This window comes from Astyanax mexicanus, chromosome 5 (assembly GCF_023375975.1).
Source record: "Astyanax mexicanus isolate ESR-SI-001 chromosome 5, AstMex3_surface, whole genome shotgun sequence".
NCBI classification, from domain to species: Eukaryota; Metazoa; Chordata; class Actinopteri; order Characiformes; family Acestrorhamphidae; genus Astyanax; species Astyanax mexicanus.
In genome coordinates, this window is record NC_064412.1 from 33,780,287 (window position 1) to 33,797,130 (window position 16,844).

The window sequence follows — 16,844 nt, forward strand, 5'->3', positions numbered from 1 at the left end:
CTTTTGAGATGCACTATTAAACAGGACTAATCATGCTGTATTTTAATTACACAAGCATTTTAGGACTATTATTTACTGTTGATATCCTCAGTAAAAGCCTGAGTTGAATTGTTAACAAATGTATAAAATATATATTAAATATAAACATTAAAATTAATATCATAAAATAAATACTGGTCATATCTTAAATTATCTCTGTTAAATTAGTTAGTAAAGAGACAAAAAGCAATTCTAATAAATCTCCTTTATTTAATGAGAGGACCAGCCTGAGAGGGGTACAGTAAGTGTAATATAGCTCAATATATTTATTTAGACAGTGGCCAGTACACTAAGCAACATACTTTGCAGCAAAGTGTAAATAAGGTATTGCTAAACAAACCGCTAACTAGGTAGTATCTTGTCTATAATCACACAGTCCCACAGCTAACTAGCAAGATAGGTAGCTATAATTTAGCAAACTAAGTTACTATCTCAGATTCTACAGTAGTAATTATCTTCCACACAGTCTGGCTGTATTTATAAATAATTGATCTAGTGTTCATGTTTGAAGCTCTTTCTGAAATGAACAGAGGAGCTTTATTTATTTAGTTAGTTAGTTTAACAAGGTATATCTGGATATCTATCTTAATTTAATATGTTTACAAACCACAGAGCAAACCGTGGTTAAAGTGATGATTTCTACACCGTTTAAGTGATATTACATGGCCACAGTGGTGAGGTAAATGCCCTGTTTTCAGCTGTTTTACACTCACCTGCTCGAGAGGAGCAGCGGAGGGGGCTGTGAGGCGCTACCTGTCACGTGATCTTCGGAGCGTGATGTGATTGGCTGGTTGTTGGCTCGATTGAAGACTGAATCGATTGCTCATCCTGTGTGTCCCGGATGTTGACAGCGAATTTTGAGCGTTGTATTTTAGCAGTCGAATTTGACAGGTCGAATTTGAGCAACCTGAATTTATTTTAATTGAATTTTTTAAACTTGAATTTTTACTTTTGATTTTTTTTTACATTAAAATAAAATAAGTGAAAATGATATACTGAAAAATTAAAGTGTTTAATTCAGAGGCCAAAAAAATCACATGCAATAATTCAATGTAAAATAATTCAGTGCTAAAAATTCAAGTGCTTTTAAATTTCAAAGTCTGGTGACACTGTTTTACTTCCATAGAGATCACTTAAAATGACTTTGATTTTCCCAAATTGAAAACCTCTGTAATATAATCAAGAGGAAGATGGATGACCACAAGCCATTAAACCAAGCTGAACTGCTTGAATTTCTGCACCAGGAGTGGAATAAAGTTATCCAAAAGCAGTGTGTAAGACTGGTGTAGGAGAACATGCCAAGATGCATGATAGCTGTGTTTAAAAACCAGGGTTATTCCACCAAATATTGATTTCTGAACCACTCAAACTTTATTATTAGGAACTTGTTTTCTTTGCATTATTTGAGATCTGAAAGTTTTGCCTCTTTTTTATTCTTTCAGCTACTTCTCTTTTTCTTCAAATAAATGCTCTAAATTACAATATTTTTATTTGGAATTTGGGAGAAATGTTTTGCATAGTTTATAGAATAAAACAACAATATTCAATTTACTCAAACATATACCTATAAATACAAAATCAGAGAAACTGATTCAGAACTGAATTGGTCTCTTCATTTTTTCCAGAGATGTATTTGAAAAATATTTTTTCACCCCTCTTTAGATTACTACTTATGGTGTTTTTTTAGCTTGCTTTCGGCTATTGAATTTCCAGGTACTTGTACAAATAAGCTATTTCTGTGCAGTGCACGGCAATATAAAAAGCAACACACAAACATAATGAAATGTGAAAGTTTATTGGCCAGATTTTGGTCAGACACATTAATTACAGGAGTCCATGATGCGCCTCATGGAGTTGAACCTCTGCATGGAGTTCATGCCCATGTCTCTGAAGCTCCTGTACTCTCCAGGCCTCAGATACATCATCCTGCCTCTATAGTGGGGCTGGTCGTACATCAGCCAATGGCCGTCCATCACGTGGCAGGACTGGATTTCGGACATGCGGTAACGCTCCATAAAGGAGTCACAGTCCTCCATGACCTCATGCATCTGGCCACCGAAGTTCTCTCGCTCGTAGATCCTCATTCTGAAGGGGCCATGGTGCTGCACAGTTTGAGAGAGGAGATACAGAATGATGAAGGTGTAGAGTTTGTTGGATAACCAATTTGTGCAGTTTGCCTATGAGTAATACTAAAACAAGCTAACATGTATCACTTTGAAGTTGATATTGATGTTCAACCTTTAGTGTTGAACATCAATAGAGTTATTTTTTTAAAGTTAACAAATTATGGGTGGTATGGCTGGCTGCCCTTAGTTTTGTTCCACTGGGGAGGTTCCACCTTCTTGGTGTTGAGTTGGTGGGTGAATATGGGTCTCCACTGGAGAATATTAAGACTGTGAGACTATTATTTGTTTATCATCTCTGTATGTCATGATAAATATGTTTTCTTCTGTTTAAAATAAGCATATTTTGGTTAAATATTTTGACTTGTCTTGTGGTATAGTTCCTACCTGAGGGATCATTCGGCAGGATCGGATGGAATCGGTCATGCCCATGCGCTGGTAGTCAGAATACTCGCCCCTCCTCAGGAAGTACTGGTTCCCCATAAAGTTAGAGCGATCGTAGACCATGAAGCAGCCGCTATCCACCCTGCAGGAGTTGCAGCGGCTCAGGTAGGAGGTCAACTCAGCGCAGTCGCCGCTGGTCTCATAGGAGCGACCCTGGAAGTTCCTTTCCTCGTAGAAGATAATCTGACAGACATAAAAATGCAGATATAACCTCCATACTGGTTTGGCCTTTCTTTTTTGCATTGAATTTCATGCTTTTTTGTATCCTCAAACTGGAAACTTTAGTATACTGTGCAAATGTTTTAGGAATAAATACAGATACCATTCATTCAAAACATAATGATTTTTTCATCACTGTGTTCATTAAAACATCTTCAAAGCTCATCAAGATAGATTATTTATAGTTCTCATCATAACAAGAGCTGGCTATCTTAAGTAAATAAGGGTTTTAAGGATGATAAATCAAAAAAGTAAGCAGGTGATGAAATTGAACACATCCCTGTAGAGATGGCTGGGGGTGTCCAGGAGAAATCTGAAACCATGTTTTTTAAAAATGAGAAATTCTTGTTAATGTTTACTGTATTTATGTTTTTTTTTGTTTTACATCTGTTAAAATAATGTAAATAATGTTGTACTTTTTTATTGCTGAGATCAATGGTTTAGAGTAATGTGTCGTACTGTAAGTTTGGAGCCATTTAGCACAAAATGTTCTCACAGTACACGGTACAGTAACAGTTAAAGGACTTATGACTGGACTTATTTAAAATGGTGTTAATAAAAAATAAAATAAAGAAAAGTAAAAACTTTAGTTATACAGCAACTACAGCAAAGACAATCACATTTACTTCAAGAATTCAGAAGAAGTGGCCAATTGAGAGTGTTTAAGAAGGTAGATCACCAAATTGTGCTGGACTCTGGTCCTCCAGAACCAGAACTGATGATTCCTGCTGTATATAACATTGTCAAACAACTTCACTAAGCTCGCATATCTAACCTGTCCTGTGGCTGTTCAGAACACAACAGGGTTCATAAACATGCTGACTTACCTTGCCCATGGTTGATTCGACGCTGGGATGATGTCCAACAGGCCGTGGTCCACCGTAGCTTTTATACGTGATAGGCTTTGCAATGGCTTTTTGTTATTCAAATAGGCAAACCTGATGAATAAGCAGGTTGGTCTTTTCTGTTAATTTCTATGTCTATCACTGGCTTCCAGCTGCAGAAGCACAGTGTTCTGGACGCTGGCCATTACTCAGGCCTCCGCCCTACATTCGCTATAGCCTGACCTGGCGAGAAGTGCTTAAAAACTAAACTTTTTTAGGCACTCTAGAAAGTTTTTATTACTGCTATGCTTACAGGAAATTATTAAATTGATTTACTTAACCTGATTTATTATGTATATGTTCTATATTTGGATCAGACTTATGCTATACAATGAGATAAACCCTCAGAATTGAATAGGGATGTAGGAACACAGAGGTTTTTTTATGTGAACCAAAGATTTTAAGATTTTTAAATGTTTTTGAAGCATTTTAAAGAAGTTTGACTTCAGTAAAACTTACCAGCTGCCACCAAGAGCTGTAAATCTTGACAAGAATTCTTAACAAGATTTGATATTAATTATAAAATAAACATAGCATGACCTGACAGCTTTGTGAGAAACATGTTCATCACTGTTGCAATAAAGTGATTGTTGTGTAAGTTGTTGGGATGTTAATAGTGTAGTGAGATGGGATGTCAGTAGTCGAGGTTATGTTTGTATTGTGGCACAGTGACTAAGAGCACACTTGTTTGTCTTGAGGTTTAGGATTAGTTTTTGGATTAGTTTTACACATAAAAAAGGATCAAATTTACAAGGAAAGGACTTAAGTATATGTTAAGATTGTTAAAAATTATTTTATCAGTCTGAAAAAAATCTAGATTAGTAAACAAATCTATATAAACTCTACATTTTATTTATAGGTATGGTGGGACCTACCTAAGAAAAGAAGAAGACATAAAAACTACAGCAAGTCAAGCTTAAATGTATTGTTCAGTCATTACATAATGTACATTGTTCCTCTGTAGCTCAAAAGCAGTGAACGGGGCCTTGGGGTGGCAGGTAGTCTTCAAGATATGCTAAAATGCAACAGTTGGTTGTGGTTTATTGGACCAGTGTTGACCAGTATGACTGGCCTTAGGCCTTTATACTATCCACTATAGTGCACTGCCAGTTGTTTAATTCGGAGTCCTTACATCGGAACAAAGAGAAATCAAAGTTGAACAAATCACTTTGCTGATATGCAAATTCAGACTAATTTAGGTAACAATCGTTTTCCCTTCGTTGGCACATTTTGTTTAAAATAAATACTTTCCCCCGCTGCAGGGCGGACAAGGAGCTTCAGCGGAGCAAACATGGGCAAGGTCAGTGAAGTCCGGCTTGACTGTAGCTGCAAGGGGATTACAAGCTTTGCACAGTTTTAGCAAGCGACTATTTCTTGGAGACAAGCTGACGGTTAATGAAGACAGGGTGATGGATAATGAAGACAGGGTGATGGATAATGAAGACAGGGTGATGAATAATGAAGACAGGGTGATGGATAATGAAGAAAGGGCAAACGTTATTGAAGACTGACTAAAGGTTCCTGAAGACAGAGGCAATAAAAGTTACTGAAGACAGGGTAAAGGTAACTGAGGACAAAGTCAAGGTATCTGGGAGCAGTGTTGGTTGTACAATCTTAGAGCAGTGTTGGTTGTACTGTCTGGGAGCAGTGTTGGTTGTACTGTCTGGGACCAGTGTTGGTTGTACAGTCTGGGAGCAGTGTTGGTTGGAAGCAGTGTTTGTACAATCTGTTGGTGTTGGTTGTACAGTCTGGAAGCAGCGTTGTTTGTACAATCTGTTGATGTTGATTGTACAGTCTGGGAGCAGTGTTGGTTGTACAGTCTGGGCGCAGTGTAGGTTGTACAGTCTGGGCGCAGTGTAGGTTGTACAGTCTAGGAACAGTGTTGGCTGTACAATCTGGAAGCAGTGTTGGTTATACAATCTGTTGGTGTTGATTGTACAGTCTGGGAACAGTGTTGGCTGCTCCCAGCACACCTACGTTCTCCCACAGCATTATGAGATCCAGAAATTGTAACAGTTTGTCCAAACACCTTCAGAATGGGTGACACCGGGCATAATTTGCCGCGATAAATCGATTTTTCCACCGTTATCCAGGCTAAAAGTAGTTCCACACCTCCTTGCTAGAATCTGGAGAGCCCTGAAATTTAAAACAAGGCGTTAATAATTTCAAAAGTGCTTATTACAGTTCCAGTTTGAAGATACAAAGAAGCTTATTAAAAACCTCTGTTTATGTCCTATAACGCGAACTTCAGCTCCGAGCGCCATTATTCCTGGCGCCAGCTGCTACGCTATGCAGAGTTTACGTAGTGGAAAAATTCATTCCCCTTTAAAAGCTCCCTGTACTGAACATCAGTCAGTAACAGATGCTGCAAATACTGTGTATCTGCCTTATTAATGAGAAGATCCAGCACAAGTTATAGGACAAAGTCCTGCCCTTTAGCATAAACAGCCAATCAGATTGCTGGTTGTGCAGACAGCAGAGGAGAATCAGTGTGCTGGTAGCTGTGCCAGTTACTGTGGAGATGTGCTCAGACGCAATAGTCATAACAAGTCAAAAAAAACTTTTTTTTTGTGCATTACAGAGTGGAACACTATAAACTCAATATGAGTTTATAAAACATTGACATAATGTTTTATCAGTGATTAAAATATGTTTCTGAAATGGTAATCCAACATTCGGATTCCAGTATTGCAAAGATGACCTGACTTGCTTAATCTGCCATGCCCACTTTAAAAGGTTTGTTTCTTACGCATTTGTGTTTGAATATCTGGTCAGTTCAGTATTTAAAATAAATGCAGTCTGAAGTAGATACTGCTGTGCACACAAATCATTAAGTGGCCAGCTATGCTAACCAGCATTCACAAACAAAAAAAAAGAGAGGAGTGCTATGTGGAGCTAGCTTAGCTAAGTTATATCCACTGCCTTACAGAGAAGAGGAGCTAAGTCTGTGGTTGAAGGAGATGAATTTTCCACATCCACCTAAACACTCATACGTCTGCTCTTACCTCTGTGTGGGGGGGAATTTGGCTCTGGCGCTCTGATGAAACAGACGGGTGAGTCTGTGGGAGAAGTTGTTAGCTTAAGAGCTAATCTAAGCGTGCAGGAACACAGGGTGAGTGTAGCGGGTAAACCTCACAGCACACCGCCTTTACTGGAGCCCTAAATATTTATTTATTAGCTAACTAGCAAATTTAGCTCATCTTCTGAGAAGATGGTGGATATAAGTTTATGGCTGAGGAAATTGTGTTCCACAAGACCCTGATATTTAATGCTGTGCTCAAAACACAGTTGTTTACGCAAAATTCTCCTCGTCTTTTAATAACTGTGACTCTAAGTATTAACTAACTGAGTATATTGTATTACTTAAGCTGGATGTTTATTTTCATTACGGGTGTACCCTGTATCTCTTAAACCCTCAGATGCCAGGTACACAGAGTTTTCATTGAACTCCAGTGAACTGGAATTTACTACAAGAAGCAGTACCACTCACTGGTGTCACTTTTAGTTTCTACCCACCTCCACACAGCCTGTATGTTTTCCTTAATCTTAATTACATTACTTTTTAGTTCTTGTTTTATTTTTGTTTATTTCATTTTTAATTAATTTTTTTATCTTTATTTGATCATTCTATATAATTTACACATCATTTTACTTTCTTTTAATGTTTATTAGCTGACTGTTTTCCTCTATGTTTCTAAGTGCTGTTTTTATTTTTATCACTTGAAGCGTCTAATTTCGCAATCTATAAGCAAGCCATCAACCATGCAACGTGCAGGGTTTAAATAGGTCAGTGGCACACCTGTGTTTTCCGCTGCCAAGAAAGAAACACTCCAGAAATGTATCACTTTCAGACCACCATGCCCATCATTTACGCTATTTTAACAGCGCGAACACAAGGTGTGAAAATCGAATGTTGACGGGTATTGTGATGGCTGTACGATAGGGCCCATAATGCCTTGTTATTGTTTGACTGCACTGAAATTTTGTCTAAATAAACGCTGATTGATTTGGGCCAGACTCAGAAAAGGATTCAAACTGGATTTGGTCCGGTGCAACTTAGGTTTGGCTTGTGTTGTTCAGCCTGAAAATTACTCAAGTGATTTTTGGTATTTGGGTTGGTTATACTGGTGGAACAGTATGGGAGCAGTGTTGGTTATACATAAAAAAAACTCCTGAAGCCATTCCTGACGTTTTTAATTGGTACACATGTAAGAATGCGTTAAAACTGTGTATTTGTTCCTGGCCCAGTTCTTTTCTGTAACAATACTGAGGTAAATCTATTAATAAACTGACCTACTGGCAGCTTGCAGGTATATTTGCAGACAGACACAGATTTGTGAAGCCTGGAAAAGCCAGACTTTTTTCCTGGGTATTATTATTATTATTGTTGTCATTATTATTAGTCTCTCTCCTTGTTTCCAGATCACATTTTTTGAAGAGAAAAACTTCCAAGGCCGCTGCTATGAGACCAGCGGTGACTGCACAGACCTGCTCTCTTTCTTCACCCGCTGTAACTCTGTCCGGGTGGAGAGTGGCTCATGGGTGCTGTATGAAAAACCGAACTACAAGGGTTACCAGTACGTCCTGAGCCCCGGCGACTATGCTGACCACCAGCAGTGGATGGGCCTCAGCGACAGCATTCGATCCTGCCGCTGCATCAAGAACGTGAGGGATAAACTAGTTACATCATTTATTTAATCTGAAAAATAGTTTAGACATATTGTGCCATTTGGGAGCATGTTCAGATTCTGCTGAGAAAGCAAGTAGGGGATGATCTGTAGCTTTTATTCAATTCAATTTCTTTATATTCAACTTTATTGTCATAATGCTAATAATACAGGGATGTATAATACAATGAAACACTTTTGGGCTAAGTCTCTGGTGCAGTATACGTAACAACCATTCAACCTTTCATATGACAGGTTTCTAGTGGTAAACAATCCTTATTCACAACCGGAAAAACTCAGTTCCTTACAGCACTCTGTCCTTAATTTGAATTCAAGACACCCCCAAGTGACACATACTGAACATTCCAGCGCAGTGTGTGAATGCATGATCATTTTTTTCAGATCAGAACTAGTTATATGGGCATAAAACACTGGATTAAAGGAATGGTTATTTGAATGGTTAAATGTTTGGAACAGTCCTGTAGAAGCAAAACTACACTTTTAAAATGAGCTAGTTTTATCTTCACAACTAACCCAGTACACCTACATTCTGCAAACAAGGACAGAGTAGCACATTCACATTCACACACTGTCCTGTGATCATCCCAGGATGTTCAGTATATGTCTGTTAAGTAACTTCATGAGTTATAATGACTAAGAATGTGCTGTAAGAAATTGTACACATCATTTAAAGTGTCTGTGATAAATAAATCTCCATGGGCTCTTTTGGGATAAAAACAAGTTATTTAATAGCCGCTGTATCATTTGTGTATATGTATCCTCTTTATTACGTAAGAAAAAAAAACATGAATCAGATGCTTAATTCATTTACCTGATTCAGTTTTAAAAGTTAGATAAGGGCTCTTACAGTATATATTAACACAGTATTTTTTAATCAGGCTCATCTTTCAATCTGTCACTTATTACAACCAGAACAATAGCAGGAGGAGAACAGCATGTACATTAACACGCTTGCTGTGGTTTTACCTGCAGGTCTATGGGAACGCATGGAGGCTGAGACTGTACGAAAGGCCAGATTTCGGAGGTCAGATGGTGGAGTGCACTGAGGATTGCCCTTCCGTCCAGGAGGCCTTCAAGTTTCGGGAGGTCTTCTCCTGTGTGGTGCTGCAGGGTGCCTGGGTTTTCTACGAGCTGCCAGGCTACAGGGGTCGGCAGTACTTTGTGGAGCGCGGGGACTACAGGAAATACACTGACTGGAAAGCGGTCAGTTCCGCGCTGGGCTCCTTCCACAGAATCACAGAGTTTTAGGAAGGATTACCTCACCTGACCATTGGCTTCACCAACAGCTTGACAACAATCAAAGCAATAAAGCGGGAGCTTCAGTCGAACTTGTTTGTTATGACTGATCATTCAGTTGTCCGTGCAAACAAAGGTAAAGACAGCTCAATAAAAGAAGCTCCTTAAAAAATTCAATGACTCACTAAATCGCAAATAAAGTCCAAAATCTTTCATTGTAACTGTTGTCTTGTGGATTTTTTGTGCATGCATGCACATTTTCACATAATTATATAAAGTGACTGTTCTCACCATCCTTCACCTCTGATCTGCCTTTCAGGCCTTAACTAGAACTGTGCCTGTGGTCTTTCATTTCCTCACTATGTTCCTCACAATGAAAACTGACAGCCAAAATCTCTGAGATTTGAGCTTTTTATATCCTTCCCTTAAACGTAGAACAATCTTTGTTTTCAGGTCATTTGAGAGTTGTTTTGAGGCTCCCATGTTGAGAAGATGAAAAGAGGACAAAAAAGTGGCCACTTTAACCCTTTCTTATTATTGGATTCATCTGTATATGTAGGTCAATGGTCAATGAGCTTGTCAAATTAATTTTGTGTTCCAATAATTAGTGATTAAAGGTATGCACCTGCCTAATTTTGTTTAAAGAAGTATTGCACACTTTCTGTAAATCCTAAAAACTTAATTTAACTTCTCAAATAGCACTGTGTAAAGAAAAATCATGAAAATTATCAGGGGTGCCCAAACTTTTTCATACCACTGGACATCTAGTAGTCAAACACTGCCTAATACTATAATATTGAAACTCAACCTGCATTAACCCTTTCAGACCTTGCAACCATTACAATGGACATCACATTTTTTAAAGATGTTTTGTTGCGCATAGCTCTAATTGAGACATATTTTCATCTGAATAGGCCATCAACCAGCCAATAAAAAAGTTTATAAGTCAATTAAACAGTAGCTTAGCCCCTCCCATTGCACTGAAAAAAGTCAACACTTAACTCAGACATTATGGCATGGCAGCACTAGAGTCAATGAGGCAAAGAAAGAGCTCTTTTTATTATTTTTACAAATTTTATGTTATTTATAACACTTTTTATTATGATTAGGGATGTTTTTAAAATAAAAAGGTATATCAATGTCAAATATCAAATAAAATGTTAAGCACAGGCCTCCAATGCAATAGACATTAAAAAGCAATTAAATATTTAATTAATTGTATTTAATTTTTACACAGAGTTTACATTAGAATAGTAGCATATTTGTTTGTGTTAATCACAGTCAGAAAAGAGCATTTTTATATTTTTCCATCACTGAATCATAATATAGGTCTAAAAGAGTTAATTAGCATAAATAAATAAATAATCTGACACCAACAAAAAATGCAAAATATAAGTAAATAACTTTTATTTCCAAATATAAATACAAATAATATCCAGAAGTCTACTGGTCTTCTTATGGATTTCTTGGAAATGCATCAGTTCAGTATTTTAAGGCCAGCTAGGTCAACTTATGTTAAATGCTAAAATAATATTGTACTTGTTATACTTTAATTGTATAAAATAGTACAAAAATCTTACTTAAATTGTGTTAAGTTACTTAACTGTACTAAAATGTAACTATTCTAGATATACTTAAGTAACATTTAAATATACTTAAGTAACATTTAAACATATTACTTCATGTATGTAACCCCATATTTTTAATATTCCTCCAGTAATATTATTATACATGTATTAAGTATTACAACTGTACCACTATTATACACCAGGTATATTAGTAATGTACTAAGAATTTATGTTAATTGATATATATATATATATAAACTATTTACATTAGAGTAAAAATATGCTTCTTATTCCTAAAACAGTGGAATAACAGTTCAGTCTAACTGCTGCTCTTATAATAACATTTAAGAACATGTCAAAAAAACTCATTTATGTAATTCATGTAAAAATGAAGTTATTGTAAAAGAATGACGGCCTAAGAAGTTGTTCATTTGTATAATTTCGAACACATTTAAGGTGTTTTTTACTCACTTTTTTCACTCCCACAACCTTAATCCTTTACAGCTTCAAAAACATGTATTATGCAAATTAGGTGTTGACGTAATTTAGCCAGGTGTCCTGGTTTACCCAAATAAAAATATGGTCACCCTAATCTATACAGAAGAATCAGTTTAGTTCTCCAGCACCAAGACTGGAGCAGGATTAGCATTAGCTTCTAACCATGCTAAACGCTAGCTCTTTCGGCATTATGAGGTGAGTATATCGAACTGTAGTCTGCGTGTTAACAGTGTTAAAACAAGCTAAATGATACAAAATCTACCTAGCTAATATCACACTGGCTCACCTGAACACTCAGGGTTCCTCAGTATAGCGTGCTGGCCAGCATTTACTAGCGCTAACCACGGCTAAATCTAGCAGTTAGCAACTAATGCTAATGCTGCTGCACCCGGTTTTAAATCTGGAAATCTTCAGGAGATAAATCTGTGTAGATTAACATCCAGCGCAAGTTTGACTTTAAAGGAAATTTTAAGAATTACAGTTTTGTTTAATTCGCTTTATTTAACTTTAGGGCAGTGTATGTCTTCAGAAAGAGGGAAGATGGTGCAGAAATTAATTATTATGGTTCATTCCTTAATCATCTCTGATGGGGAGCTTTTATTAGCTTTTATTTTATTTTATTTTCTGAACCGCCTTAAATGCTGCATCCCCTGCTGTCTGCTCCACCAGCTAGCTAGCTACTGAGACAAACTACTAGCGATCTTTTTAATGCTTGTGTAACCCCTAGCTTCCTGTAAGGAAGCTACACTATGCTAATAGCTTGATTACAAGAACCCAATCTGTACTCACAGAAAATTAAAAAAAACTACTTGTACAGAACTAAAAGAACTTTGGACCAGTTAGGTTCGCTCTAGGAGCAGTTGAAAGGAGAGACACAAGACCGTGTGTATGGTAAAGGTAGTGATTGTATTGACAAAATTAGTATTTACTTCACCATATATAAAAAATAAATAAATCAGAAAAAAAATAATGGTTCAAGTGAAAGGCTCAGAAAGAAAGAAATAAAATGAACATCCAGTAGGAACTTAAACAGGTAAGTACCTTAGAACTCTCTTTTTATATTAAGTGTCACTTATCACTCAGTGCTAATGTTTGTTATTTCTTATTTCAGGTGTTACTCAGTCCTCAGGTAAGTATGGTCACAACTTTTAGGATATAGGTGAGTATTAAGGTAAGTATTATCATTTAAAAGGTTTTAGGATTTTGGTTTAGTGTTGGAGGTAAGTATCTAGGTAAGTATTGTTTTATTTCAGAAGCTTTAGGTAAGTATATATATATATATAAATAGTATCATTATTTAAGGGTTTAATTTTAGTATATGAGGTAGTTTAGCTCCTATATATTATTTGGTAAGTTGTATTAAACCTTATATATAGTTTAGTTGTAGGTTTAGAATTGTACCTTAGTGACCATTTGAAATACTAAATACCAGAGTAGTATCCTTTTAACACAGAATCCTCACAATATTAACAAAATTCCAACCCAAAACAATTAAACAGGTAGTGCAAACTCTTAACCTTGGAAATGAACAGAAGAATTCCAGTTACAATAACCATTACTTGGTGTGCTTCAAATAATTTCCCCTTATGAGTGTTGTTTTTTTTCAGATTAAAAAAAAATTGAAAAATTGAGAAAAGCTGTCCTTTTTTTTCTTTAGAGAAATGTTCAACCGTCTATCAGAACTCTGTCCTTCAGTACTTTAAAGAGTTACCCTCTCAAAAAAGAAAAAATATAGTCCTGGGGGAAAAAATAAAAAAATACTCAAGCTCAGTTAAGTTGTCCTCATGGGCTGTGGCTCGCCATCTTGTTTTCCCAGGCAACAGGTATACATGTGACTGGGCAGAATGTCCTTAGCAGTCAGTCTCATCCCATAGAAACCTGGCCAAATCCAATCGTGAATGTTTAAGTTTCACCAATCTGGCAACCCGGCATGAAACGCGATCTTGTGCACATGAAATCCAACTGACTCAGCAGTTCACCTTAATCCTCTACTCTGACGGTTTTAATTAGCTTTACAAACTCTTATTAAGCTAACCAAGCTTTAATACTGGCTGCAAGCAGCTTCTAGTGAAGAGTACTCACACTTAAAGTGCTTAATTTTTTTAGCGTTTTTGCTCAATTTTAGCGCGATTGCCGCACCGCGATCCTTCCTATCTTCACCCCGACGTCCGACTGAGCTTCTGGCCGTGCGGGAACCCGTGGCCACTCCCACTTGGCTGCTGATTGGCTACCATAGCTAGCTAGACTTACACTTATCATTGGCTAGATTTTTGCGCAGTGAACTTCTAATTTACCTTTATTGGCTAGATTTTTGCGCAGTGGGCGTTCCTGGAATCGCCACTGACTTTTAATAATAGTTTTAATTATTTTTTTTAATTATTATTGTTAAGGATCATTAATAATAATTCCTGTTATGTTTATTTTCCCAAATTAAATAATCTTTTACGTATTAGATGCTTCAAATTAATTAGATTTATGTTCTAACCTATTTATTTAGTTTTATTTAGTCTCATTATTATGTCTATAATGTAATTTATTTATTTATTTTAAATAAATTATAATTAATGAATTGCATTGACTCTACGTGTTCTAAACCTGGGTTACACCCTCCCGCCGTAAACTGTATGCACGTCCCTGTGCATGGGATGATGGGGCATTTCTAGCAGGTTGGCTTGGGTCTACATAGGGGGTTTCCATGAGAGATTGAGTAAGGGCAGTGCTTAAACCTTGGAATAGAGATTGCACTATGGAGACAAGGGGATTACCTAGTTCAGGATATGTTAGCCTCTTAGCCTTTTCTCTACGCCTTGTGGAATGCCTTACAGGGATTTCAGTTTCACTGTCTTCGGATGCATTCATGAACTGTTGCTGAACCTCGTCATTCTCTTCTACTCTTTCCACAGACTCAATAAGTTCCAGTGTATCCTGGGTTGCAGTTTGATCAGATACAGGTAAGTAAGCATCAACTTCAGTTCTTTCAGGTAAGTTTTCAGGAATTTCATCAGGTAGGTTTTCAGGAATTTTCTCAGGTGAGTATCCAGAGTTTATCTCAGGTGAATGTTCAGGGTTTTTCTGATGTGAGTCTTCAGCACAAAAGTCAGGAATTGGCTGACTGGCTATCAGTTTAGGCTGTACTTCAGGAACAGGTATGGATACCAGATCTTTGCTCTCGTGGATCCGAATGACTTCCACTGGCTCAGGCCTTAAAGAACCTGTGTAGTAGTAAACAGGATTGTCGTCTGAATCTGAACCGGGCTCTGATTCTTCTGAGTCGCTCTTGTGTAAGACTGTGCGTGTTCGAGGCCTCCTTACTTTAGCTTTAGGGGAATCTTCTTCGGCCACTGACAGGAAATTGCAAGGTCGGAGTAAGTCCCTGTGCAGTGTACGCAATGGTCCCTCTTTGTTTTCTGGCCTGACTGTGTACACAGGAAGTTCTCCAGCACGTTGCACCACAACATGGACAGTCGATTCCCACTTATCAGCTAATTTGTGCTTGCCTCTCAATTTCACATTTCTGACCAGTACCCGGTCATCTTTGTCTAGGATAGACTCAGTTACCTTTTTATCAAACCTGGTCTTGTTTTTCTCCGCCATCTTTGCAGCATTCCCCATAGCCAACTTATAACTCTCTTCCAGTTGTGTTTTCAGATGTTTTACATACTGAGAGTGGGATGTTCCTTTCTGTTGACTCAATGACACATCAAAGGCAAGGTCAATTGGTAATCGGGGCTTTCTTCCGAACATGAGCTCGTAGGGAGTATATCCAGTGCTTTCGTGTTTTGTGCAGTTATAAGCATGCACTAAAGGCTTCACAAAATCACGCCAATGTGACTTCTGCTCTCCTTTCAGGGTTCCGAGCATGCTCAACAGAGTTCGGTTAAAGCGTTCAACTGGATTTCCCCTTGGGTGATACGGTGAGGTACGCACCTTCCGGGTACCAATGACTTCGCACAGCTCTTTGATGGTCTTTGATTCGAAGTCAGGGCCTTGATCACTGTGTAGTCTTTCTGGGATGCCGTAGTGAACTATAAAGTTCTCCCATAAGCATTTAGCAACTGTTCTTGCCTTCTGGTTGGGAGTAGGTACTGCTACTGCATATTTAGTAAAGAAATCAGTGATTACCAAGACATCTTTAGTGTTACTGCGGTCAGGTTCAATAGAAAGGAAATCCATGCATACCAGCTCTAAAGGTCTGCTGGCTCGAATATTCACTAAGGGGGCTGCTTTCTCCAATGGTGCTTTACGGAGAACACATTGACGGCAGGTTTTGATCTTTTGGTCAACTTCAACTGCCATTCTAGGCCAATAGAATCGTGACCTCACTAGATCAAGGGTGCGTTCTATGCCTAAGTGACCCATGTCATCGTGTAGGCTGGTCATAACTGTTTCTCTCCATTCTTCAGGCAGAACCAACTGATACTGCACCTCTGGACCTTCTTGTCTTTTCCTGTACAGTATTCCATTTATTAAAAGTAATCTGTTCCACTCTCTGCACATAAGAGAAAGTTGTGGAATCTCCCTCTTCACAGAAGGAGATGGCACCCCTCCCCCTTCTAGAGAGGAGATCACTTCCCGAATAACAGAGTCAGATCTCTGTTTTTCACGGACTTCTTCCTTGGACACCTTAGAAATGACCGGGAATCCATCAAAATGCTCTCCTTGCACAAAACCATCAGGCATGGAATCTGGATGGGCTGCAAGGGACTCCACCAATGGAACACTGGAGCTTTCTGATGCAGAGTCAGAAGGTTGACGTACAAGACGGGCTTCACAAATGGCTTGAACTACTTCAGGACCAACTCGGGTGTCATTATCAAACTCAGGCAGATGCTGCAGTGTAAATTGGTGGATTCTGTCTTGCTCTTTTTGGGAGGTAGGGTCGTCCAGCTCAGTGTCATGAGGACGTCTTGAAAGAGCATCTGCGTCCAAATTGTGTTTACCTGGGCGATACTGGAGTTTGAAAGAGAAGGTGGATAGGGCAGATAACCACCTGTAGCTTGTCGCGTCCAGTTTTGCTGAGGTGAGGATGTAAGTTAGGGGGTTGCTGTCAGTGATTACTGTAAAAGAGTTCCCATAAAGATAATCGCTGAATTTTTCAGTCACAGCCCATTTAAGGGCTAAGAATTCCAGTTTATGAGCTGGATA

The 16,844-nt window shown here is 38.0% G+C and overlaps 2 protein-coding genes across 2 annotated transcripts; one reads left to right on the forward strand and one right to left on the reverse strand.

The window, feature by feature from the left end:
* Positions 1-1,815: 1,815 nt before the first annotated feature.
* Positions 1,816-3,739, reverse strand: LOC103038516 (gamma-crystallin M3). Its single transcript, XM_049479616.1, has 3 exons — positions 3,653-3,739; positions 2,550-2,789; positions 1,816-2,141 (listed from the first exon to the last, which is right to left on the reverse strand). The coding sequence occupies exons 1-3, from the start codon at positions 3,659-3,661 to the stop codon at positions 1,860-1,862; spliced, it is 531 nt and encodes a 176-aa protein (XP_049335573.1). The 5' UTR covers positions 3,662-3,739; the 3' UTR covers positions 1,816-1,859.
* A 1,103-nt stretch (positions 3,740-4,842) lies between these two features.
* Positions 4,843-9,849, forward strand: LOC103038830 (gamma-crystallin M2). The gene is made up of 3 exons (XM_007257540.4): positions 4,843-5,009; positions 8,132-8,374; positions 9,370-9,849. The coding sequence occupies exons 1-3, from the start codon at positions 5,001-5,003 to the stop codon at positions 9,643-9,645; spliced, it is 528 nt and encodes a 175-aa protein (XP_007257602.1). The 5' UTR covers positions 4,843-5,000; the 3' UTR covers positions 9,646-9,849.
* Positions 9,850-16,844: the final 6,995 nt, after the last annotated feature.